The sequence below is a fragment of the Sinohyriopsis cumingii genome, chromosome 2, assembly GCF_028554795.1.
Source record: "Sinohyriopsis cumingii isolate HCF-2022 chromosome 2, ASM2855479v2, whole genome shotgun sequence".
Taxonomy (NCBI): Eukaryota; Metazoa; Mollusca; class Bivalvia; order Unionida; family Unionidae; genus Sinohyriopsis; species Sinohyriopsis cumingii.
The window spans coordinates 24,629,284-24,656,911 of NC_142962.1; the positions used below are offsets into that span (position 1 = coordinate 24,629,284).

The window sequence follows — 27,628 nt, forward strand, 5'->3', positions numbered from 1 at the left end:
GGTATGCAAGCTTGTGTTTCAAGGTTAAAGATCACGAAGAAGATTTACTCGCAAATATCACTTCGTGATGAAGGCATTGAAAGTTTCCGACTACGATTTGGTTAGATGCCACGTCCAACAGATATGACACACGTACTTGTCCTATGCCTTGTGAGGCTTCTTGCGCGTAAAATTTTGATTAATTCTAGGCCAGCAGATAAGCTTGGGAGGGGGACTGTGATAACCTGATGTTACCGTGGTCCTGGTGCATAGTCGGTTCTGGTTTTGCTCTGACAACATGAAGGTTTTCATCGTGCTTCTGAGCGTAATCGTTTATACTGCGGCCCAGGTTGTACAGCCGTGCAGTAAGTACAGGCGAATTTCAAATTACAATAGTAATACTGCAGAAATGCAGCTTAATTGATTTTTTCTTCATATATTTTCCATAGAAAACGGTCTCCTTGCTCATTTATTGGATTTGTTTTGGAGCAAGTACTTCATTTTTACCTATTACTTACACCTTTCTAAAAACATTTCAGGGTCTCTACATGAACGTATAGTATATTGTTTAATAACAAACTTTTTATCTTCTGTCATACATTTGATTATTAGATCATCTTCGCTTGCCAATGTTCCGATATGTTAACCCTATCTACATAGATGTAATTAGATAATCATATTTACATTCTCAACTCAGTTCAACCTCTTTTTCCTGAGAACTCCACAAATACTATTAGCTGGGGGGGGGGGGCAGAATTTCACTCACTATTTATTATTACTTATAGCCGAAAAATTACGTCATAACTGATGGTCACAGCACAAACGAAAGTCGGTATTTAAGATATAAAACATTAAAAATAATCAGGTTCGTCTCATACGATATCCTTCCTTTCCGTAGGAAAAGCTTGTGTCCATACATGTATTTCCTTCTAATTTCTTTTGGAGTAAATATAAAAGTGATTGGTGTTTTTATTTGTGTATGTTTCCGACAAAACTGTACGAAGGAATACACGTCTGATGCAAAATTTCTTCAAGTAAAACCATCTGGTGCTCTTACAACCATCATGTCTTAGTTGTCATTGAATCCATGAGACTTTCGCTTGCCCCGATTGTCAGCTTTAGCAGTCTCGTTCTGACTTAATGACAAACGACATTCTTTCGTACCAACGTATTGGTTCAGTTCACAGACCAGTCGTATGTAATGTTTAGTTGCCTCCCGTGTATTTGTGGCTGATAAAATTTTCCGGAAATTCTAGATTCCTATACCTACATTGTTTCCTTGATTTGAGAATATCTTTCTGTAATTGATGTTTCGTTTTAATATTTAATTATAGATACTATTTACTGGCTCTCTTGCAAAGTTCAAAATGATATGTTGGCGGCATATTTGTTTATATATACGTATTCATCTCTCTCTCTCTCTCTCTCTCTCTCTCTCAATAGTATGTGTAATCTTTACTTTCGCTCTTCTTATGTTAGTGAACTTCATCTATCAATTGCAGATTCCCCGCCACAATGGGAAGGGCGAGTTGCCGCGGTAAGTCATTGGGCCTATTTTGTTTTATTTCTTTATCGAGGAGCAAATCATTTCCCTTCCAACAGCAGTGTAATATCAACCGACTATATCGAGTAAGAATCTTACAAAGCCTAAGTATGTAACAGATTATTGAGATACGAACCATTGATAGGTTTGTAAGGAAGAAGAAAGTATAAGTAAACGAATTTGTGCGGAACTGAAGGAACAATCAAGGCTACACGATTTTTATCGTAGAACATGCGTAAGACTATGGTGTAAACGACGCGAAACACAAATACCGTCCCTCTCTCTCTCTCTCTCTCTCTCTCTCTCTCTCTCTCTATATATATATATATATATATATATATATATATATATATATATATATATATATATATATATATATATATATATATATGGTTTCAATGACAAAAATTTTGACCTTGTTAACTTTACTGTCTATGTGTCTATGTTGTTTGTGCAGGGAGACAGGCAGATGAAATTTGCAGAGTATGCCAAAATCAGCTATGATGAAACAGACCAACGGGTTCGAGTTATCGAAGAAAGGGATCAGGGAAGCGAAAAGGATTTCTATGACACGCTTTACTTACATAATATTGTGAGTAATTACTCATTTAAATGGCAGAAATAAACTAGATTTTTTATATTTAAAGTTAAAGAAATTTAAGTATTTTAGTTTTTGTGACAGTATAATGGCAAAAGATGTTATTTATTGTATAAGCTCCAAAATAGGAAGATTGCATTAAATAATATACTGAAAACGTATGGTGGAAGAAGTTGAGAATCTTGATCCCCTCCCCCCATGCTAAAAAAAGAAAAGAAATACAAAAAACAACAAACACACGTATTTTTTTGTATATAGGCTAATTACAATATTTGATCAAGGTTTTATTGTCAAGTCCAGCTTGTTGGAAGTTCAATACAGCGATCAGTGTGCGTATCCGTTAGTCTACACCCAAGATTAAACTCAATGTTACAAATATGTACTCTTCTTTAATTTCAGTACTCCCACCTTCTTCGTACTTGGAACACACTTTTAATAGACATCTTTCGCTAAAACAAATATACGCTCTTTTTGGAAGCTCGGGAGGACGGGGCTTGGGTAATGAGGGTGCTCGTAATGCAGGTTATGGACATTTCCTGGTGATAAATGTACGATCATGGAAGGGTATACGAGTAAATGTTTTTGTGACCGAGTTCTCTGCCTTTGTGTGATAATGAAAATGTTGTTTTGCATGTAACCAATCTATGTTTCCAGGGTCTGAAGTACCAGCTGAATTTAGTAACTAAAAAGTGCAACATAAGCACATTGACCGAGCCTTTCAGGACCCGAGGCGTGCCACCATTTGCACGCTTCGTATTCACGGGTACGATTGGAGCTGCAGGTATCCCGAATGAGCATTTTGTAATCCAGGCCTATGAGGGACAATTCCAGGACGGAAGTAAACCAACTTCATTATTCTCGTTTAAATATTCATGACAGTTTTAATGCGGAGAAATTACATTGGATGGTTAACTATAAAAATATGTACGCACTTGTATTTCTGCAAATCGAAGAGAAACTCGGAACATGTAAAGTGAATTTAATTGGAACTTCAAAATTATTGGTAGTTTTGGGTTCTGCAGTTTGTCCGTATGAACATGTTTTTGAAAGGTTTGTATAATATTGAGCAAGAAATCATAGCTAGAAGTAAATTTGGATAAACACACTTCTATTTACAAGTGCATTTATATTCAAAATTATCAAATGTCCATCAACAAACATTTATGGTGAAATCTTTTCCCCGACCTACCTATGTCATACATTTACACATTTATACACAAAAGCATACATACGTGAAATAACTATAAAAAAGTTAGTGACTTTGCATGGTATCTGGAAGCCCATATATCAGTCAGATGCCTTTCAATCTTTTTCTAATATCACATGTCAAACACAAACATTGCATGCAATATATATTACGGCCAGTACCGTGTCTTATTTTGTTCACGTTTGAATATTTCTTTAGCCCGTTTTGGAGTCACAGTGACTTATCCTGACTGTGTGCCGGTAGAAGGAACTATCTTCTCTAACTCAAGTGGGATCTTACACTTCCAGTAAGTAAATTATACATAGGAATTGGTAACAGAATGTCACATTCAGTACGATCTTCGATTATCTAATCACCAGAATACAAGAAATTAGCACAAGTTGTATAGCTATATGTAAAAACAACATACGAAATTAGGTACATTCTTATATATATTTAATGTTTCGTAGTTACTTTACAAGTCTCTAATATGTTGGATTATATTTTAATTATATTTGTGTCAGTCTACACACACACACACACACACACACACACACACACACAGAAATTGACCGGCGCAAAAACAAACCTTTCTCAACGTTGCAATCTTAACGAGCTGGGTAAGAAACAACTTACATCCACAAAAACAAACACTTAACACAAAGCCAAAATAAATTATTGATACATATTTGAATGAGGGGGTTAATAACAAAAATAGAACAAGAAAGAAAATTAACGAAAGGTTTTAAAATGGGTGAACTACACATATATATATTTTTCTGATGTCAGACCAAAGAAGTTGTATAACAAAGCCAAAGAAAATGATTATTGTTCCTATCTCACAAAGAACCAACACGTTTTAACCTAATTCCAGGCTGGGGGACAAATAGTGGCAATAAACCAACGCCATGTACAAAATTTACAATAGAAATTATATCCCAGTATAGTTATACATGGCGATACTAAAGATAATATGTTAAGAGAATAGTGTAGTGGGATAATAATAATAATAATAATAATAATACTTGTAAATAGTTATAGAATATTTACGATGGTCAATATTATTGCGAAAATTGCGTACGTCTGACGAACTGATGCCTGGCTGTAGTTTTGATGAGACTGCACTGGGAAAATCAGACTTTTTCATTTAGACCTAACTCCCATGAGTTTTCATTTTAGTATCCAGTACCGTTCTTTACATGTGCATTTTATCTCATCCCACCTCAGTATAAATTTAGATATCAAAACGGGTTAGGAGTGAAAGTAGATGAGAAAATTGATGTTTTGTCTCATTTTTCAGTGAAGTGTCTGGTCTTTTAAATAAGTTCTAAGATTTTACCTTCATAAACTTAATGAAATACTTACAATAACAGAGAGGATGGTTTAGCTATTTTTCATGAATTCACAACAATAATTCTGTCCTGCCTTTTATGTAGCAGTACATCCAACCGTTCCTAGCTTCGAGTTATCACGTGACCGTTGCTCAAAACTGTACTCTTGTTTTCTTTCAGATACATTGGTATGAGTATCGGCATCAGTGATCCCAGTGTATTCATGCCTCCCACGGAATGTTTCAAGTATTAATCTGTACGTTGTACTAGATATATATATCAATAAACAAGTTTTACATAAGATGATGCAGTTTGTTCTTTCTCAAAGACATTCTTAACCTTTGAAAAACTCTGAGCCACTTCTCAAGCACATTTATGCAAAATTATCTTTCATGACTCTCTCATTGTAGGAACTATTTCCTGTTACCCATCTAAATGTTTGATGACAAGTGATTTCTGAAAAAGTAGATAGGAGAGTGGAATCCATCAACAAAGATGAAATTACTTGACAGTTATACAATCAAAATAATGTTGAGAAAAATATATCCAAATGAGAAATGCACACCAGATTGAAAAATCATAAACTTAATTGAATATTTGTTGCATTTGACACCAACCCTACATTAAAACGAGTTATCTGAGTACAGAATATGACTTTTACCATATTAGTAGTACATACGGTGAGAATTCTAACACACCTATTTGGATTTTCTTATTTGAATTTATTTTCAACTTACCATTTACACAGAATAGCTCCTAATTCGTTTCATTACTACTACCAAAATGAACGAAACCAGTGCACCCGGTGTGAAAGAGACTGTCATTTTTTATCCTACGCACAGTTTCCTGAAAAAGCAACTCATGAAATCAATATATTAATATGCATATATATAAATCGAAAAGTTCCCATAAAATAGCGTACTTCAGTAGTAAAAGATAAATGTGGAAAATATGCATATTTGTGTTTAGATCAATATCATCAATGATACGAACGATAGGTTTCACATACAAATATGTTAACTTTAAATTTGGACAAAATGAAAATTGTTTCAGTAATTATTATAGCGATATCCTGCACAATCGAAACAATATAAGAAATACATTCTTACATCAGCAGAATTTGTAATGAAATACAATACATAACCGACTTTATGCGTTTCATAAAGTGTGCAATCTAATAGGAGAAAGACAACGGAATCAAACAGGAACTGAAAAGGCACGAAAACAGATGAATCGGGAACCATTCCATCAAGGATCATTTAAATAGTCTATAATGCTACCAACGATTTAGTGAAGGAATTTATGTATTCAGCTTGATTATTCGTGGAAACATTTCAAGTGTCACTTGGATAGTTCTGGAAACCCATACATATAAAAGCTCCTAGATTCCATTTTCACTTTCAACCTCAAACAGTCAGTCAAGCGACCCATAAACATGGCCATATTTTAGACTGGATTCTTCAAAGACCTGATGATAATATTCTGAACTCTTTATTAGTATCACGCGAAACTTGCATCAGATCACTTGTGCATCATATGGCACCACACCGTATCCATCTATAAACCCCATCTTTGTTTCCTACTAAGCGAAACCTCTATCATAAAATAGAATCCAATTAATGCACGACATCCAAGAAAGCTTTATAACTTTGTTACCTCCTACAGTAGAACAACTTCATATGTATTTGTATTCATTAGTTGACAAACATGACCCAGCGATCAAGTATCCATTTAGAAATGTTCTCCATGATATAGTAGTGTTAGAAACCAGCTTCTCACTCGTAAAAGTGAAGGCCATAAGGCTGAGAGGCTTTGGATTTCATCCGTTCTTACTATTCACAGGCAAATCTTTGACGCCGCTAATAGAATGTGTAAATCATGCTAAGATCACTGAAAGTTGGTGTTAACAAGCACACTTTGCACAACAGCCACTTCTAACGACTTTCTCTCCGGTCGACCTTCCGGACCAGTTTGTAATTCTCTTTTGTGACAAAATGGAAAACATTAGAAATCAACTTGACAACATAATTCTGATACATAATTTCAAAGGCAACCTTTAACAGCATTTAAGCCTGTGAGTTCTTACGTACAATCCTGATGAAAAACGTTCGAAGGTCATGTGAACTTGATCCGATTCCAGCGTAATGTTGCTTGAGCGCTTAGTTTTAACATTGCCTTCACTAACCGATATTAATTATTACTTCTCTATCATCAGTGGAATTCCCATCTTTTTTCAAAACTGTCATTGTAAAGCATCATTTGTAGAAAATAATACTTGACCATGACAGTTTATTAAAAAAACTTCTACCCTGTTTCTAAATTCCCATCGATGTCACGAATCTTAGAAAACGTTATCAGTCCCAACAAGCGTCAACATCTGAATCTGAATGTTACACTCTGCATATCGCCCTAGCTGACCTTCTAGAAGTAGTTAACGACCTTATTTCAGCTTTTATCAGTGGAAAGATTACAGTCCTCACCATCATAGACTTGTCTGCATCATTTGATACAATATATCAAAGACTGGACAGGCATGGCCTTTGCAAAGTCCCAAAGAGCAATGAAGAACAGAGCAATACAGAGAGAGATTGTCTCAAACAGTTAACTTTTAAACGACCAAACTTACTGTGAAATATACTCCACTTCATGTAAATGCTACGTGTTCCTCACAATTTTCTCGTTCAATCTATCCTCTCTTGCATCTAATTCTCTCTACTTATTTCTTGTATGAAAATTTTGGAAGTCAGATGAAAGCAGCTATATATATATATATATATTAGAAGTAGTTCAATATCTAATTAAGCTTTTGTGGTAACTTCCCATATAAGTAAATTGCACCAATCCAGAATACTTTTTGACTACATGCATTTTCTATATGAAATTAAATTGCACCAATCTGGTATATTCTTTCACTACCTGCATTTCCAGTATGAAACACATTAGGCCTACACCAATCGGGCATACTTTTTGACTACATACATTTCCCAAATGAAATACATTGCACCAATCCGGATTCCTTTTTCACTACATATATATGTTTGTGCTTCACAAGAATCTTAATAGAAAGCGGCATTTTTACCAAATTGTTGTCAGTTATTGGATGCGTACGGTAGGAAATAAAACCATTATGACAATTTAAACATGTACCGCATTTCATTTTCTTATTCTTCTTCTTCCTTAGCAATATATGCATGCAATACACAACGATGAAGCATTGCATGCAACATTAGATATAATCAAGGATCACTCGAAAATCTTTTGAAAAGTCCTAACTATCTAGGCCATTACGTATGTGAAAAGTCCTAATTATATAGGCCACAACGTATGTGAAAAGTCCTAATTAAATAGGCCACAAGGTATGTGCCATTTTACGACAATAGCAGTTTAACATTCAAAAGTCAACTGTCATTCCATTACAAAAGTATGCAGTCTTTTGGTGAAAGGAACCGGTCACTAAATGATTGACACCTAAAATCTGTTTTATGGCAAATAGCAAACCGGTCACTAAATGATTGACACCGAAAATGTGTTGTATGGCAATGCATTATTAATTCAGAACGAGGCAATTTAGAAGCGGCAAAAAAAAAAAAAAAAAAAAAAACCCACCATCGCCCTAACTACGCCTTGTAATATTCAATGCTCTGGTCTCAGTAGATAGTTTCGTATTTTGACACCTCCCTAATTTTTAAGGTAGAAGGCATGAACCTGATTATCATAAGCTTGACATTTATAAATTTACACAGAAGCTAAATCTGTAATGTGGTTTAGATTAACTTTGAGTTAGGCTTGAAAATGGACTGGCTTGTTTGGTGGCTGCCTGTCACAGTTAGACTAGCACTGGAGATCAAACGCCTAACTTGGGCTGCAAATGAACAGCCGACTTGGCTTACGTATTTACGTATGTCTGCTACAGAGGTAAATATCTAAAAATCAAGATGGTTGAGGGGTGATGAAAGTATAATAACTTAGTGAACTTTATTCATGCATAAGGCACATACTGTTTCTTTTAGATGCCTTGTCACAGGAAAATATTCAAAATAGCTCTTTGCTGTCAAAAATTAATGTAAAATGAAGGCTTGGTGGCAGTGTTGGTTCAGTATAAAAGCCACCAGTTTAAGGAATTAACCTGATTGCCGCAGTCAAAATTTCACATGCACACTTTCTACAAAAATCATTAGTTTCTTTTTATTTGTATTTTCAGTGTAAAATTATTCTCATTTTTCGGCAACAGGTCATTGTCGGATGAAAACTTATCGGATAAATAGTCGAGTGAGACCTCAGCAATAAGTCCACATTCTAGTAAAGTCTGTACTTTTGGCTGTATCCTCAGTTTTGCCCCAGTTTTCTTTGATATGGTTTAAAATAGTTCATGAAATAGGAACGTCTTCATTGTTTCTTAAATAACTGTGTTTCAACTGAAAATATAAGAAAAATTAAAAACCAGCATGGCTGGAAATTGCGTATGAATCACAACATGGCTGCCTATTAACGTCAGCGTCGTCATTCTTTAACACTGGAATGAGACACAAATAGCAAGCTCTCAAAGGTATTTTATAAGCTTCAAAATATGGACAACTCAGCCAACATATATGGCCGTAAGACATTTTAAAATAAGTGCCTGAAGGAACTGTCCAGAGGCAGCAAAGTGAAAGACATATATGTCAAAATATGGACAACTCAGCCAACATATATGGCCGTAAGACATTTTAAAATAAGTGCCTGATGGAACTGTCCAGAGGCAGTAAAGTGAAAGACATATATGTCAAAACATGGACAACTCAGCCAACATATATGGCCGTAAGACATTTTAAAATAAGTGCCTGATGGAACTGTCCAGAGGCAGTAAAGTGAAAGACATATATGTCAAAACATGGACAACTCAGCCAACATATATGGCCGTAAGACATTTTAAAATAAGTGCCTGAAGGAACTGTCCAGAGGCAGTAAAGTGAAAGACATATATGTCAAAACATGGACAACTCAGCCAACATATATGGCCGTAAGACATTTTAAAATAAGTGCCTGATGGAACTGTCCAGAGGCAGTAAAGTGAAAGACATATATGTCAAAACATGGACAACTCAGCCAACATATATGGCCGTAAGACATTTTAAAATAAGTGCCTGATGGAACTGTCCAGAGGCAGTAAAGTGAAAGACATATATGTCAAAACATGGACAACTCAGCCAACATATATGGCCGTAAGACATTTTAAAATAAGTGCCTGATGGAACTGTCCAGAGGCAGTAAAGTGAAAGACATATATGTCAAAACATGGACAACTCAGCCAACATATATGGCCGTAAGACATTTTAAAATAAGTGCCTGATGGAACTGTCCAGAGGCAGTAAAGTGAAAGACATATATGTCAAAACATGGACAACTCAGCCAACATATATGGCCGTAAGACATTTTAAAATAAGTGCCTGATGGAACTGTCCAGAGGCAGTAAAGTGAAAGACATATATGTCAAAACATGGACAACTCAGCCACCAGATATCGCCGTAAGACATCTTAAAATAAGTGCCTGATGGAACTGTCCAGAGGCAGTAAAGTGAAAGACATATATGTCAAAACATGGACAACTCAGCCAACATATATGGCCGTAAGACATTTTAAAATAAGTGCCTGAAGGAACTGTCCAGAGGCAGTAAAGTGAAAGACATATATGTCAAAACATGGACAACTCAGCCACCAGATATCGCCGTAAGACATCTTAAAATAAGTGCCTGAAGGAACTGTCCAGAGGCAGTAAAGTGAAAGACATATATGTCAAAATATGGACAACTCAGCCAACATATATGGCCGTAAGACATTTTAAAATAAGTGCCTGATGGAACTGTCCAGAGGCAGTAAAGTGAAAGACATATATGTCAAAACATGGACAACTCAGCCACCAGATATCGCCGTAAGACATCTTAAAATAAGTGCCTGAAGGAACTGTCCAGAGGCAGTAAAGTGAAAGACATACATGTCAAAATATGGACAACTCAGCCAACATATATGGCCGTAAGACATTTTAAAATAAGTGCCTGATGGAACTGTCCAGAGGCAGTAAAGTGAAAGACATATATGTCAAAACATGGACAACTCAGCCAACATATATGGCCGTAAGACATTTTAAAATAAGTGCCTGATGGAACTGTCCAGAGGCAGTAAAGTGAAAGACATATATGTCAAAACATGGACAACTCAGCCAACATATATGGCCGTAAGACATTTTAAAATAAGTGCCTGATGGAACTGTCCAGAGGCAGTAAAGTGAAAGACATATATGTCAAAACATGGACAACTCAGCCAACATATATGGCCGTAAGACATTTTAAAATAAGTGCCTGATGGAACTGTCCAGAGGCAGTAAAGTGAAAGACATATATGTCAAAACATGGACAACTCAGCCACCAGATATCGCCGTAAGACATCTTAAAATAAGTGCCTGATGGAACTGTCCAGAGGCAGTAAAGTGAAAGACATATATGTCAAAACATGGACAACTCAGCCAACATATATGGCCGTAAGACATTTTAAAATAAGTGCCTGAAGGAACTGTCCAGAGGCAGTAAAGTGAAAGACATATATGTCAAAACATGGACAACTCAGCCACCAGATATCGCCGTAAGACATCTTAAAATAAGTGCCTGAAGGAACTGTCCAGAGGCAGTAAAGTGAAAGACATATATGTCAAAATATGGACAACTCAGCCAACATATATGGCCGTAAGACATTTTAAAATAAGTGCCTGATGGAACTGTCCAGAGGCAGTAAAGTGAAAGACATATATGTCAAAACATGGACAACTCAGCCACCAGATATCGCCGTAAGACATCTTAAAATAAGTGCCTGAAGGAACTGTCCAGAGGCAGTAAAGTGAAAGACATACATGTCAAAATATGGACAACTCAGCCAACATATATGGCCGTAAGACATTTTAAAATAAGTGCCTGATGGAACTGTCCAGAGGCAGTAAAGTGAAAGACATATATGTCAAAATATGGACAACTCAGCCAACATATATCGCCGTAAGACATCTTAAAATAAGTGCCTGAAGGAACTGTCCAGAGGCAGTATCAATGCATGATTATGTTGTGCTTGTAACTATTGGGAATGTGGGTGTTCTGCGTAAATTGGAACAAACTGGCAATTCATCAGATATATTTAGAGTCATTGTAGCAACGGATGAAAAAAATGCTTAGTTATATTCTCTGGTCAGACTTGCATTACGTTCATGTATTCATGTTTGTCGTACTCAAGGTGAAGGTGTAAGGTAAGCCTCTTAGGAAACAAGTCATTCCTAGAAATGGTCTGATAAATATCCTTCCAAAGTGTATGCAAATAAAAGTATCATATATGAAGCAGTATAGGAAATGCTTCATAGGTTCATTGGCCGTTTTATACGGCGTTCATTAACCAGTTTGTTTCCTTTATTTGAGTTTTCATGCTGTTTCTTTTTTATGATGGTACAATGACAACGTTACCCCTTAGAGTTACTTCCACACAGCATGACGAGTTTTATTCTACCCGTAGCTCAGTAAATGTTCAGGCCAGCGTCATTAAACGTAGCTAAAAGTATCTAATTCATTTTACATACTTTGTGTGAAACGAATTAAGTACTTTTAGCTGCAATTAATGACGCTGAGATGAAAATTTACTGAGTTACAGGTAGGATAAAATTCGTGATGCTGTGTGGAATGAACTATAGTATGATACTGACGAATAAATTGAAGTAAGTAATATGAAAATAGGCTATAAAGTTTCTTTCTTTTGTGAAAAATCGTTTGCCTCGAAAGGACTGGAATAAACAATATGTTTTATGCTCGCCAAATCAAGTACTTTTTGCATATTATACCGTGAATAGTTTAATATGATCATGCTTCTATTTTTTTAAAGTCTCATCGGGACACCTGGCAGGTAATCCGGTGCATAGTCTTAAATATCACCGGCATTTCATACAATACCACCATGTGCTTTCAACAGAGCTCATTCAGTACGATGATTAAACTTTGTCAATCTCATGTTTTATTGACTAAGAGGCAAGTGAGGAATATTTTTTTTATAAATTCGGTTCTTTTAAACGAATTTTTTTTATTATATAGGAATGACATGGAATATATATAGAAAAATAAAATATAACTTTAGTATCATCATGTCTTCAAAAATAAGAAACGTATTTGGTGACTGGTCTTACTCAAAGCATCGTAACAACCTTCAGACAAAAGAAAATCCTTCCTTAGGTAAAAGTGGCAACATTAATTTTGGACAGTGTTCCGCTAGGATGTCGAAAATCAGTACACTATTCCTGTGTACATGAGAGACGTGTCCAAAACTTTGACCCCTGTATATATGTACATGAAAGTTTCCTTAAAGTTCTTTTCAACAGATATAATGTTATAGGTCGTCTTGTTTTACCAGAATGATGTTTAATTGTTTGCTTTTAAAACTTGCAAAATGTAAATCATATCGATCTATGCGAATAATATATCCGTCTGAATAATCATTCTTTGTAGAGAAAGAAGTGCAAATTTATTATGGAATTTAGAGACAGTTTGGTCTTGTGCATATCACAATGAGTTTGACCTCTTATCTTGTTGAAAATTCAGTACATATGTTCAAGGTCATCGTGTTGATCACTTTCTAATCCTGACTTTCAGCATGATTTCAGAATCACTTATCGGTGCCTGTGATCCTATTGACGCTTATAACACACGTTTTCAAACTTTAACTTTATGAGAAAGTTTAATATAGTATTCTATTTTCAAACTATTTCATTCCATGGTCTCAGAGAATGAAAAAGTGTGCGTCAAAAGCAGATTTCATCTATGTATCTAAAATACAACGAACTTTGTCTCAGTTAATGGAAGACCATTCATTTCTTTCGGTACAGTGACAGTCATCAAATAGTAACCAATTTTCAAGAGTGTACAACAATCTGAACAGTGTGGAGAAAACACGTTTTTTGAATTATTTTATGCTCTCTGATTTTCATTTCTCACAAATATAAATGCTCGCAAAAGGACATTTTATGGCAGGTGTGATTGGGTTTAAAATTTCCCGCCAGATTTGTCGTGTAACGCGCTGTCAAGGGCCAATATATTTAAAGTTTTTAATCTGTTCTGCCCAGCCAGTCGCAATGCTTTCGCACCGGCTGTGCGCGGAGGGATTCTCTCTGCTGTGACTTTGGTGTCAGTTGAGCCAATTTCCTTCTGGCATGCGGGCGTGTTTGCTATTATGGTAGAAATTTTTCCCACCTCCACCCCGTCATACCTCCCTGTATATAATTGTTATATGCTATCGTATTGTTAATGATATGTTTGTTTATTGTTGTTTTTTTTCTTCTTCTTCTCCATTTGTTCGGTTTTTAGGCGGTTGCATCCGCAGATAATCTTTTACAAGATTATACGGCTTCTACAGTCTCGTTTTCTTTATAATGCCGCTCGTCTCAGTGTTTCATTTGTTAGCATCGTCACTTGATATATTTTGTTCGAAGTTATATTGATGTAAATACATAGTTTAGGCCGAGTCTGCTCAGTATGTAACAATCATTTTTACGGCGGTTGCAACCTCCAAAAAATTCTGTATTATACGCTACGTCTCATTGTTCAATTTCTTAGCACATTTACTCTATAGACTTTGTCCAAATAGTTAGGTTATGCTGTAAATACATAGCAAATTTTGGGTTCACTAATATCATTTATGTTCAATACAAAGTCACGAAAGTGGCCAGCATCAAACACAACGTTTGTCTTTGTTTTAATTATATACCCATATACTTTGACTTTGTAATATTTGCACGACTGACCTAGGGAATTCTGTCTTTTCACTCTCTTATCTTTCTCTCGACTCTATCGATGTCGGTAAGAGTAGGCTGGTGTATGCACATCTAATTTTACAATCTCATCAAACTAGTTAATAATACAGAACCCTGTGTTTTCATTCACTTTCATTCTTACAATAACTTGCACCCCTCTTCTACATGTGTAAGAACACATGATATATATATATATATATATATATATATATATATATATATATATATATATATATATAAAATCGCTTATGAAGACATCCGTCATGGTTTCTCGGTGCAACATATAAAATAACATCGTACACAAAATGATCCGGATTGTTGCTGATCATTTACAAGTTAGACAGGGTGCTCAAGGTCAGAAGAGTTTTTTGTTTAGTTCGAGCCAGACTTGTGCAAGTAATCTTTCAAATCAAACCCCTAATCATCTGTACTCGAAAGGTAGAGAAAGAGACACACGGGTCTGCTGTATAATGACTGAGTTAACTACAGCAATACAAGAGACTCATGCGTCTATATGTGCAGTACAGCAGTACAAGAAACACGAGTCTATTGATTGTGTATAACACAACAATACACTAGAGACACGAGTCCATTGTCTATTGCCTGTGAGCAGTACAGCTATACAAAAATACGAGCATATTGTCTATTGATTGTGTCAGTACAGCAATGCAAGAGACACACGAATCTATTGTCTCTGGATTGTGGGCAGTACAGCAATACGTGATATACATTAGTCTGTTGTCTATGGATTGTATGAAGTACAACAATATGTCCTTTCACTTTATTGTTAATTACCCAATCAAGTTGATAAGAACAAGTTTTTACAATACTATTTTGTTTCCCATGTTAAAATGCAAATGTGTTCTGATTGAATGGATTATATTTGTCTTCATATCAAGAACATAGACCCACGTGCGCACTGAAAATGAATGCCCAAGGACCAAGCAACGAATGCCCAGGTACCAAGCAAAAATGGAAGCCATGATCATGTTCTTATTGATATTAATGTCTATTGATACAGTTAGATTAAAATCAACATTTGATCCATCAGTATTATTTATACGACCATAGATAGAAAATATTACCTTTATAGAATGTTAATTTATAAAATATGGGGCCAGTGTTTATCGTCAAGTACATTTTGATCTCAATCATTTTAATAAAGTTGTCTTTGATAACCGATTTCCCTACCCTCTTCAACTTTCCGACGATATTTCATTATATTCCAAGGAATACGTTGTGTTTTTTTTTCTCTCAATTTTTGCGCGAGCCAGTAAATATTTCATTGAATACAATACATGTTTGAAAGAATTCTCATGGCGTGAGTGCATCCAAACGATGTAAAAAAACATGGTGTGAATACGTCAAAATAACGTTAAACGCAGCTGGTGGAATGAGTCAACATGACACAGAAGGCTGCATTTCATGATTGGTATTTTCCCGCTAGTTTCAAAATTTGCGTTTGTTCGTATTCGAATGCTATGGATATTTTCCAAACAATTTTTTTTCTTTATAAATTCTATAACATTTATATCAAAGTTGATCTTTAAAAATTAAGACTGATAACGCGATTTTGTGATTCGTGTTTCATTTTCGTGATGAGACCGACACAGATTGTGATTTGAAACATTATTTGGGCACCTGGTGTCTTCAAAATGCTGAGAAAGAAACCTTCTGCGATATCCCTACCTTGACTACGTGGATGCATTCGAAAAGGCATGGTTCAAAATCAGGGAGAAGACGATAATGAGGTCACATAAAAGCGTCCTCTCGTTTTATCTGATTCACTTCTACCACAAGGACTGATCTCGCGTTGCTCCTGAGTGAAATCCGTCATGAAGACAGTTGTGTTTTTCCTCCTAGTGGGCTATTGCGCTGCTCAAACTCCAACTCCCTGTGGTAAGTTATGAAGAAATTAAATGGGCTCGTTTATTTCAATATGAAATATATTCGGGGTTCGATTATTAAACAGAAATTAAATAAATTCGAGATATAAAATAATACTGTCTGCCATATTGTTTCAAAGTTTGTGCAAGGAAAAATTATCTCTAATGAAGTGCAGTCTTGTAGGGAAGTAAAGTTTGTTCTTATTAGTCTGTCGCCTTCGCCACAATATACATAAGAAGACAAACAGATAGGTCTCGTAATTGCTTATTAAAACATCGAAAGCGTTCTTCAACCTACGAAAACATCAGCTTTTCTGATAGCGATCTATGGTGCACAACATGCTATAATGGATGTTTGCAGATATTTACATTTTTGGTGAAAAAAATTGTTTTAATTTGGTGCAGAATGAACAAACAGTCATCAAATTCATGAGTGGTTTTTTGACATTCCAGTAATTTGTGTGTAGCTTTACTGTCATTATAAACGTTATTTTCTGACTGTGAAAACCGTTTTAAAGTAGTAACACTGTGGTTGATATTTAAAATGAAAGGTCTCTTCATTTTATAGATAGCAGTATTCTTTCTTTTCTGTAATATCTCCCCCCCCCCCGTGCAAGTTTGTACCACCTCCCCCAACGATGATTGAAAATCTTCATAAAACTTCCTTATTTCATTAATTAATTTATAATTTGTAACCTGGTTGTCGCCACGAAGTCCCATTCATGTTTTAGCTTTCTGGCAAAAAATTAGTTTCTTTGCTAACAAGGTGTCCCTATTTGCGTGCGTAGGCGAGTATATTTTTTCAGACAACAGGAATCATGTTAAAATTCATCGTGTTCGATAAGCTCCGAATAATTCCGTAAGTTTTTGTAACTTTGGGAGTTTCATCTCTGTGGATCACGCACAAGATTTAAAACGCTAATCCGTATGATCTCTGTTAAATTTTTATGAATTGTTGAAACTAGATATTGCAAGTACTGCACGAAGAAGACACACTGTTTACCTTCTATTGATGCGTACCTTCATCGTCCCTTTATTTAAAATGAACTTTCCCAGGAATCGGAAAAGGGCAGTTGAGCTCGTTCATTATTTGCTCTGAAAACTCCAGTCTGGTTTGCAACTCGAACAAGATGACAGTTTTAGGGGCCCTTAGGCGACAGTTAAGTTAGAATTAATAAATTAATGAAAGAAATAACTCAGTTGTGTGCATTTTTAAACCTTGGGGTTGGGTAGATTGACGGGTGGTTGCGGTTGGGTTCGGTGAATACTTTAATAGCAAAACAAAAAGCACAAAAGCAACACACCACCCCCACCCCCAAAACGTATCCCCTAGTTGTCCATAATGGCCAATATATGACACCTAGCTATTACCACCCGACTAATACATTTACTTTAACGTAACACCTTCATTATGTTAGTAGTACAACATGTATCGTCTCTCTTTTCAACAGAAACACCGAAGCAATGGGAGGGGAGGACATTCATTGTAAGTAGCAACAAAAAGCCCCGACCCCCTATCCCCCCAAAGCAACAATGACATTCTTCTGGAGTTTCGTTCCTTATTTATTCATTTTCTGGATATGATGTGTGAACAGAGTATAGCTGACGTTAAAAAAGAAAACACTCGGGTTGAAGCATGAATGAACATTAAAATATGTCCATTTCTAAATTTAAGTATGTCCCATTTCCAATTTCAAGTATGTCTCATTTCCAAATTTAAGTATCATATTATGACTTTTTTATAAGCATAAAATATTTTTACCTACAATGTTAATTCTTATATAGTCTATTTTATCAAGGTTTGGACAGAGTATCTTTGCTTTTTATGTAATGCAATGTCGCTGTACTGCCGTTAATTTCGGTTATTTACGTGAGTGGAGTTTATCATTCAAAATCTTAACGTTCTTGTGAAAGAAAAAACTAAACACAATTGCAATCATATCCACGGAGATCATGTATGATATGTTGATTCTGTATTTATGCCTCTGTCTGTCTGTCTGTCTGTTTCTTTGACTTTATATACACAGAGAAGGTTTGTACGGAAAAAATAGGGTATAAAATGTTGATACAATAACACATCCACACCTTAAAAACAGTAATATCAACAGTACAAAACAGTACAACAAAAAGAGTTGGAAATATAAACAAAAGCATGCTACCAATATGCCCTTATCATTAGAGATATTAATATCCTTTCAAGTGATATATTACTTTGTGTGTCTTTGTGTGCGTCTGTGGGTTTAGTGTTTTGGAATGTACTAGATCAACTTGAGGAAAAGATTTTGCACGTTTTAATTTTAAGCTGGGTTTACGTATTGCAAAGTCATCAGAAAGTATGGTTCACGAAAAGGACCATAACTACCAGTATCAGTATCGTCCCACTGGTATGCAAACATATTTTTGGTATAACGGTAATTCTTTGCAGCTGCAACGAAAATGTTAACATTCGTGTCGTTCAAATGCTATCCATATACCGTTTCAACCATATTTAAATGCCCGTGTAAATACCTGTGCAATGCGCTTTCTGTTGTTGCAATGCTTCATTTTACTACTGCAGCTGTATTTATTTTGTTACAACTGTGTATAAAGTTATCATTGTGACCATATCAATTTCTGCTACACAATAATGTTGCCCTTGCAACTATAAAATACACTGTTAGAATGAAAAAATATACCATTAGAATGATACAATATACCGTTAGAATGATAAAATATACCATACAAAACAAAAAATTCCACAAGGCTACTTTAATCGTATTTCAAGGGTAGGTGGGTGTCGTTGCAACACTGTATGAGTACCGCTGCAAAAAAAAATACTGTTGCAACGACACCAGTTCAAAAAATACAGTTACAACAGAAAATTGTACCACTGTAACGATACATTTAAAATGTGTTATTGTAACGATAATTTGACTATGTTGCAACAGTACCAGTAGGTCTGATCCCTATCGTTTGCCATATAGAACCGTTTGGAAAGTATACAAAGAAACATAGACTGGCCACTAGGAGACTTAATGTTGACTGGCGTTTGTGTGTGTGTGTGTGTGTGTGTGTGTGTGTGTGTGAATGATAGCTTCAGAGTGCACAGTTAAAACTATTATTGCTACGGATATAGCTTTGTAATTTCCTCGAACCGTTTATGAGTTTCGCAAAATCATTATTTAAAAAAACCTTTGAATATCGTTTTTATTTTGTGTTTCTAATTCACAATTCCCGTCTGGTCTCTCTTGGAAGGCACTTGTATTACTGTAACGTATTCTTTCTTGGCAGGCACAATGCATTACCGTAACGTTCTCCCTTTTGGCAGGAACATTGCATTACTGTAAACTTTTCTCCCCGTAATGTCTTCTCTTCTTGGCAGGCATATCGCATTACCGTAACGTTTTCTCTTTTGGCAGGCACATTATATTTTTACCTTTCACTGTGATTTCTACCTTTCATCCTCGAGTTTTATTCCCGAAATGGCATATGTAATTATAGAGTTTGTCAGTAAAAGAAATCATGTTTATCCGTTATACAGGTGGATAGAAGCAAGATGTTTTCCGTCTTTGCCAAGATTTCCTATGACGCAACGGGTTCAAGGGTCCGTATTATTGAGGAGGTCCAATCGGGAAAAGAGACTGACTACTACGATACCCTGTATCTCCACAACATTGTAAGTATTACAGCCCAACACCATGCATAATTCCTTAACACCATGCATATCTCCTAATGTTGGGCAAATGCGCTCAAGACCATTTGTACACTACTTGGAACATCGCCAGATCACGTATGATATGGGAAACAATGGACTGAACCCGTTGTTCTAGACCCCCAAGGCATCAAAGTATTAGACGTTATTTTCAACCATAGAGTAACAACTATCCCCCTGCTACACTCAGTCTTCCTGACCTATCCCAAAAAATATATGTGGAATCCCAATATCCACCTGCTACACCCAGTCTTCATAACAAATCTCCATGACATATTTGGAATCTGAATATCCCCCCTGCTACACTCAGTCTTCAAGATTTTTGGGGGTATTTTAATATCTCCTTGCTACACATTGTGTCTGTCTCCCTGCTGCACCCAGTCTCTGCGACCTATCCAAACGATATCCCTCTGCAACATTCAGTCTCCAAAACTTCTTTGGTATCCTAAACGAGAGCCCTCTAAACAAGAGCCCTCCACCCTCTACATGCAGTCTCAACGACTTAAACTGTATCTCCCTGCTATAGTCAGAATTCATTACCTTTTTGACATCACAATATCCCCTATTGCACTCTGTGTTTATCACCTATTTGACATCCCAATATTCCCTAATGCACTCTGTGTTAACCACCTATTTGGGATCCTAATATCCCCTACCACACTATGTGTTTACCCCCTATTTGACATCCCAATATCCCTTACTGCACTCTGTGTTTTACACCTATTTGACATCCAATATCCCCTATTGCATACTGTGTTTACCACCTATTTGGTATCTTATTGGATTATGGATCCATGTAGTAGCACATTCGCAGCTTGTGCAGTACAACTCTGTACCTTTACACACAAAAACCCCGCCATTTCTGACATATTGACAACGGGGATATCGTTCTTGTTCATCTTTTGTTTAATGTTAAGGGTATGCATTACTACTTTAAGGACGGTCATTGGAATCTGTGCCTGTATCATTGTCCCCGTTATACTCAATGAACATTCGTAATTACTGAGTGACCGATTATATCATTTTCGAACTTTGTTTCTCATTATATTATAAACTAAATCAAACACCACTGTAACAGGGTTAAACAGTCTTTTGCATGGAATGTCAACAGGTATCCCCAATGTAGCAAAATATGTTAAAGTTGAATTATTTCAATACAATTTTATAGATTTTCATTTTTCATTCATTCTTTGATGTTTTACATTGGTCACTGAGGCCACATCATGCATGCAGGGTCTATCTGAAAATCACGTATACAATTTATTGGGAAAAATACGATGCAGATTCTGTGTTAAAACATCTTTTGAGATTAAATCAAAGTAACATTAATTGTCGTCGTAATCATCATCAGATCTTCATACATAAGATGAAATAGGCAACGAAACATATCATCACAACTAGATAACCATGGTGTGACGTATTGAATTCAGTTATAACTCACTTTCATCTAATAATTTCTTCATCAAGAATCTGTAATGAATACTATGTTAAGAACATTTTATTCTAGGGCAAGGAGTACAAACTGAACCTTCGCACCAAGAAATGTAACGTCACCGACCTGATTCGCCCTTTTCGGCCATTTGAAGTGCCTTCGGACGCCACGTTTGGCGGAGAGGCATTGATAGGGCTGGCGGGGTTTCCAAATGAGAACCTGATAGCAGAATTGTGGGACGGCAAGTTTGATGCTAACAGTAAGTTGTTTCAAACGTTCCATATTTGACAGATCATTGACGCGTAATTTCAGTCATCTAAAGTCGATGCATGCATGCATACCTACCTACCTACCTGCCTGCCTGCCTGCATGCATGCATGCATACATACATACATACATACATACATACACCTATTTGGAAAGATGCCAGCCTGGTAAAATGAACACAAAATAAAAGTAATATATCTTTTTACGAACTTTGATTTCAAAACCTGATTTACACCCCACAATATATTTATAAACATGCATCTGATTCGAACCTCGTTATGTGATTTATTTACATAGATACATTTGATTCACACCTCTGTGTGTGATTTATTTACATAGGCACATCTATTTCACACACCTCGTTGTTTGATATATTTACATAGATACATCTGATTCCCACCTCGTTGTGTGATTTATTTACAGAGATACATCTGGTTCCCACTCGTTGTGTGATTTATTTAGATAGATACATGTGATTCCCACATCGTTGTGATTATTTACATATATACATCTGATTCCCACATCGTTGTTTGATTTATTTACATAGGTACATCTGATTCCCACCTCGTTGTGTGATTTATTTACAGAGATACATCTGATTCCCACTCGTTGTGTGATTTATTTACATAGATACATGTGATTCCCACATTATTGTGTGATTTATTTACAGAGATACACCTGATTCACTCTTCGTTATGTGTTTATCTGATTTACACTTCTCTATATGACCATTCCGATGGCCTAAGTGGTTAGAGCGTCCACCTTGAAAGCAGGATGTTCGAACCCCGGCCGAGTCATACCAAAGACGTATAAAAATTGCACATACAGCTGCCTTGCTCCGCGCACAGCATTAAGAAGTTAGTGTTAGGACTGGTCAGCCTCGTGTCAGGAAAATGTGACTGGGTGGGACATGATGCTACACGTATGCGGCACTGCAACACAGCTGACATCGTAGCGATACTACTAAAATGGTTAAAGTCACGTTAACAATATAAATCACACATATCTCTTATGTTTATTTTCATTCATATGATTCACACTTTCTTGCGTGTTTATTTGCATCGATACATCTGATTCACACCTTGATATGTGTTTATTTGCATCGTTGGGTGTTTATTTTCATTGATACGTTTGATTCACACGTCTCTTTATGTATATCTATTTACACCAGATGCACACCTCGCTGTGAGTGTATCTATATATGATTCACACTTCGCTGTGTATATATATATATATATATATATATATATATATATATATATATATATATATATATATATATATATATATATATATATAATTTACACCTCGCTGTTCATCTACATACATCTGATGCACACCTAGCTGTGTGTGTATCTACATACATCTGATTCACAATTAATTTGAGGGGGGTGTTAGGGTTCCGTTACTAATTAAAACCAGTTTTGATAAATGATGAATAAATATTGCTATTCTAACTTACCAGTTACATTTTTCATCGGACCGCTCCGGTGGCCTAAGTGGTTAGAGCATTTGCCTTGGATGCGGAGGTTGCGGGTTCGAACCCCGGTAGAGTCATACCAAAGACTTATAAAAGTGGCACTAACAGATGCATCGCTTGGCGCTCAGCATTAAGAGATTAGTGTTAGGAATGGTCGGCCTGAAGGATAATGTGACAGGGTAGGACATCATTCCACATGTCTGCAGCATGATGCCCCAATTCTAGACTTGGCTAAGAACTTCTTGCCTTCCCGCTGAAACTTAGGCTGTCTAATTTCGCGAGGGATAATACTTAAAACATTGAATTTCGTCAGAGAAACACGTACCTCGTTCCGCTTAGCCAATCATGATTAACTTTCTCTACCCGCCAAAATTTTAACACTTCCATCGAAGTCAGAATAATTTTGTATAGTCCGCCTTTATTAATAACTATTCCTAGAAAATTTAATTTTATAACACCTATTTCAAATGGCCCAAGATTGTTTCTGGTTTGTCTTCACTGTAAATTTCCATTACATAACTTCACTTTAAGATCGGCCTCTTCTATCGTCTGACCGTTATCCGAATGGACTCTAACTAAAAATCAATCATGCCCCCAAACCAGCGCATATCCTATTCTTCGCAAACAGCGATTTATTGCGAGCCTAGCCCATATGCCAATCTTATTGTATACGTTTCACGCTGAGCACGACAAATTGTGCTGCAAGAAAACAATAGGAAATATTTTGCTCCATTACACTCAGTGCCCAGCCACTTTGTCATTACACATATGATGTGACCAGAGGTCATTTTGTCACAAGCCCCAGAACACGTGCTAGATCATTAGGACCAAAAATATGTTTGGATATCTAACAGAAAATGCTACAATTGCTGTTGTTGCTGTACAAACTGAGTAGGGAAAATTTATTCATATTTCTGTTTAATTTCAGATTTCTATGAAATCACTGTGACCCAGCCTGACTGTGTTCCTGTCAATTTTGCAGTCTTTACCAACACCTCTGTAGTATTTCAAAGGTAAACATAATATTTATAACATAAATGTATTGAGGGATTCAAATTCCAGATTCAGATACATTTTAAATAGATCATATGCATATTAAAAGGACTATGACAATAACAGATAATAGCAGTCTTTAACTTGCCAAGACATGCATGCACTTCCACTGTATCATGGTCTTTTACTCGCCTTGACATAAAAGCAGTTTCAGTGTATCAGTTTTCTTTACTTGCCATGACAGGCATTCAGTTCCATTGAAATCATTGTCTTTTACTTGCCATGACATCACTGTAGTTCGACTGTGTCATGGTCCTTGCTTGTTATGACATGCATGCAGTTCCATTGTATCATGATCTTTTACTTGCTTATGACATAAATGGACTTCTACCATATCATGGTCTTTTACATGCTATGACATAAATGTATTTCTACCATATCATGGTCTTTTACATGCTATGACATAAATGGATTTCTACAATATCATGGTCTTTTACATGCTATGACATAATTGGATTTCTACCATATCATGGTCTTTTACACGCTATGACAAATGTATTTCTACCATATCATGGTATAAATACTTGCTATGAAATAAAGGGAGTTCCACTGTATCATAGATTTTTACCTGTCATGACATAAATGGAGTACCACTGTAACAGTCTTTTACTTGCTATGACATAAATGGAGTTCCACTGTTTTAATTTGTCACGACACATTGCAGTTCAGTTGTATCGATAATGACCAGTTCTTATTCGTTTTCCTTTCTTCTGTTTTGATCCAGGTTATCGATGAATGCTCTTTCTTTATTTGCTTTCAGTAGTACTCTCTCTCTCTCTCTCTCTCTCTCTCTCCTTTCTAATCGTACAATTAAAATTCGTTCCACACATGATCGCGAATGTTATCCGCGTCTGTAGCTCAGTGAATTTTCAGGAGAGCGTCTTTAAAGGGAGCTAAAGGTTCCTAACTCGTTTCAAGTACAAACCATTTAATCACCATTCAAATCAGCATAGAGAGTAACACATCTGATTCGATACATGCTCAATGAGACATGTTAATCTATTGACATCAAATTTTCTGATGCCGCCGTGACCTGTGGAAGAGTCGATTTGTTTTTAAGGAATGATCAGCATTTCTATTCTTCTATAGTCGGCTATAATGTAGTTGCCTCCCTTTGATGTCTTTGCGATATATTTACTTACCACATAGTAGATATAGTTTTCCTATAGTATGTGAAGTTTCATATTTTTGATATTACCACACATTAAAATATCACTTTATGTGATTCTGATTGGTCCAAATAAGCCCATGAAATTATTGTGCAGTATCCTCTTTACTGATTGGCTGGGATCGTGGGAAGACGTTTTAAACCCCGCCTTCTGGAATGTTTGGTTTTGAATGAACATTTTTGGCGGCCATTTTTGAACTCGAATATGGAAAAGCCCCCCCCCCCCCCCCCCCCCGCCAAGGGTTTGTTATGTCATGTATAACAATATCATAATGAGAAAAATGGCGTAAAACTACAAGACAAGAACAACAATATGAAGTAAAACTAAGGGTATTGCTTATTTGATGGCGGGGTGGGGGAAGGCAGTGGTATATCTGTAACATATAGAATCTACCGTATATACAAGCGTGGTTTAAATGTAAACTTACAGAAGAAAATAAACTCGCCTCTGTTCACAAAATAATTTGGACATAAACGGGTCTCCTAACTGACAGAACTTTATCCGAACACAGCATCTTTACGCTGTATATATGGGATGCAAATCCGACTAGAAAAGAAATTTGTTTACGTATTCTGTACAGTCTATTGTACCAGTCAAATACTGCAAATATCCGGTCAAAATGGATTGCAGTAAATTGGGAATTTCTGGATCCGGTAATCCAATTTCACATAAAAATCGCAACAATGTAATATTTAGTTCTGAAAGTGACATTTTAGGGTAAACACACAGGTGTTCGACGCGAGCTTGATGTTGAGAAGAAGAAAAAAATAATCTAAAGAAAAAAATCATACAGAGGGACAAAAATACCATAGATTACCCCCATGATCCGTTCTGACATAGGACCCTCTATATCATAATATATAAGAGAGAAGGTACCGAACTTCCAAATACTTCGTTCCACCCATGACCCTCGATTTCCTTCTGCTATTTCCGTTTTTTAAGGCACACAACCATACTGTATGGTTTATTTTACTCCTGAGATATTTTTCTATTCACATTTTGATGATAGTGTGGCAAACGAGATAATGCCAAATTGACGACATGCAACTGTGATAAGCATTTGAAAAGTGGAGGGCATGTTTTGGCATTCGATTCCATGTTCAGATTTAAAATAAAAGTCGAGTTAGCTGTTCTTCCTTTATTGTCCAAGATAAAGCTCACGATAAGCTCATAATATAAATGATATATGTCAGTCTTACCCATAATGCAAATGAACTGTAACAAGTAGCAAGAAATATTGACCTTGTTGTTGCATAATATTGAAAATTTTATGGCATCATTATGAGCAACCATTTTCATTGAGCAGGTGCTGACAATTACACATCTTAACCACATTCAGCTAGCGAGAATTAGTTAATCTAATTAAGTTTCTCTAACATGGTTATGTGTTTTACTTTCTATAGTTTAATGTCCATTTTTACTGCATTGTGCTTGCTAGGTTAGTAAAGATGAAACCGATCATCACATCATATAGTGAATGGTCATAGCATTTATAGTCATACTAAAATAATTAATGAATAGTATGTTTTACTTTTAATTAGGTCACTCTGAGTAGTATTTTGGTTCCTTAGTGAAAAGAATGAGACTGAACGTATATTAACTTAGTAATACTGGTAACAGTGGGAAGTTATTTAGTTTCCTGTAATCATACGGTGGAAATATTCCTAAAGGACACACACACACACACACACACACACACACACACACACACATGTAAATAATTAATGGCGTTGCGCTGTATGCCAATACGAATTATGTTTAAATAATTCGCGCAAGAAAGTAATTTTAGCTACATTTCGAGACGCTGACGTGAAATTCTATGAGAACCATACGCGGATATCATTACCGTAACTTTCTTTCTTTTACGAGGCTTTGCGGAACGAACTATAGAAACGAAATTAGAGAGCCACGTTTAATTAACTTCAAGTTTCTTTTTCTTTTTCAGCTTTTTCGATATCACCTTAGGTATCCCTGATCCAGAAGTATTTATTCCTCCAAGCGAGTGCAGTAAATAAAATTAAAATTTGTTTTCATTCAATAAATTTTTTCTTTTAAAAGATGTATCTGAATTTTTACTCATGAATTTCTTTTAATTTTAATTTTTCCTATCCTAATAATCATGTATTGGTTTTGAAATATGCAAACGATAATAATCAAAAGATGTCTGGTGAGAATTTCCAAATTTTGGTTGTGATTAATTCACTAAGG

General features: G+C 35.9%; 1 protein-coding gene across 1 annotated transcript; it reads left to right on the plus strand.

Moving 5' to 3' along the window:
• Positions 1–221: 221 nt before the first annotated feature.
• Positions 222–27,477, plus strand: LOC149804488 (ependymin-like). The gene is made up of 12 exons (XM_089933010.1): positions 222–344; positions 1,482–1,516; positions 1,980–2,114; positions 2,775–2,958; positions 3,526–3,613; positions 4,818–4,876; positions 16,267–16,341; positions 17,780–17,814; positions 19,849–19,983; positions 21,527–21,710; positions 24,127–24,211; positions 27,366–27,477. The coding sequence occupies exons 1-12, from the start codon at positions 278–280 to the stop codon at positions 27,433–27,435; spliced, it is 1,152 nt and encodes a 383-aa protein (XP_089789136.1). The 5' UTR covers positions 222–277; the 3' UTR covers positions 27,436–27,477.
• Positions 27,478–27,628: the final 151 nt, after the last annotated feature.

What these genes read in the sequence shown, in the direction of transcription:
- LOC149804488 (XM_089933010.1), top strand. Translation starts at nt 278, where the DNA reads ATGAAGGTTTTCATCGTGCTTCTGAGCGTAATCGTTTATACTGCGGCC. An exon ending in GGGAAGGGCGAGTTGCCGCG is followed by an intron (nt 1,517 to 1,979) that starts GTAAGTCATTGG and finishes TTGTTTGTGCAG; the next exon opens with GGAGACAGGCAGATGAAATT. An exon ending in CGGCAAGTTTGATGCTAACA is followed by an intron (nt 21,711 to 24,126) that starts GTAAGTTGTTTC and finishes GTTTAATTTCAG; the next exon opens with ATTTCTATGAAATCACTGTG.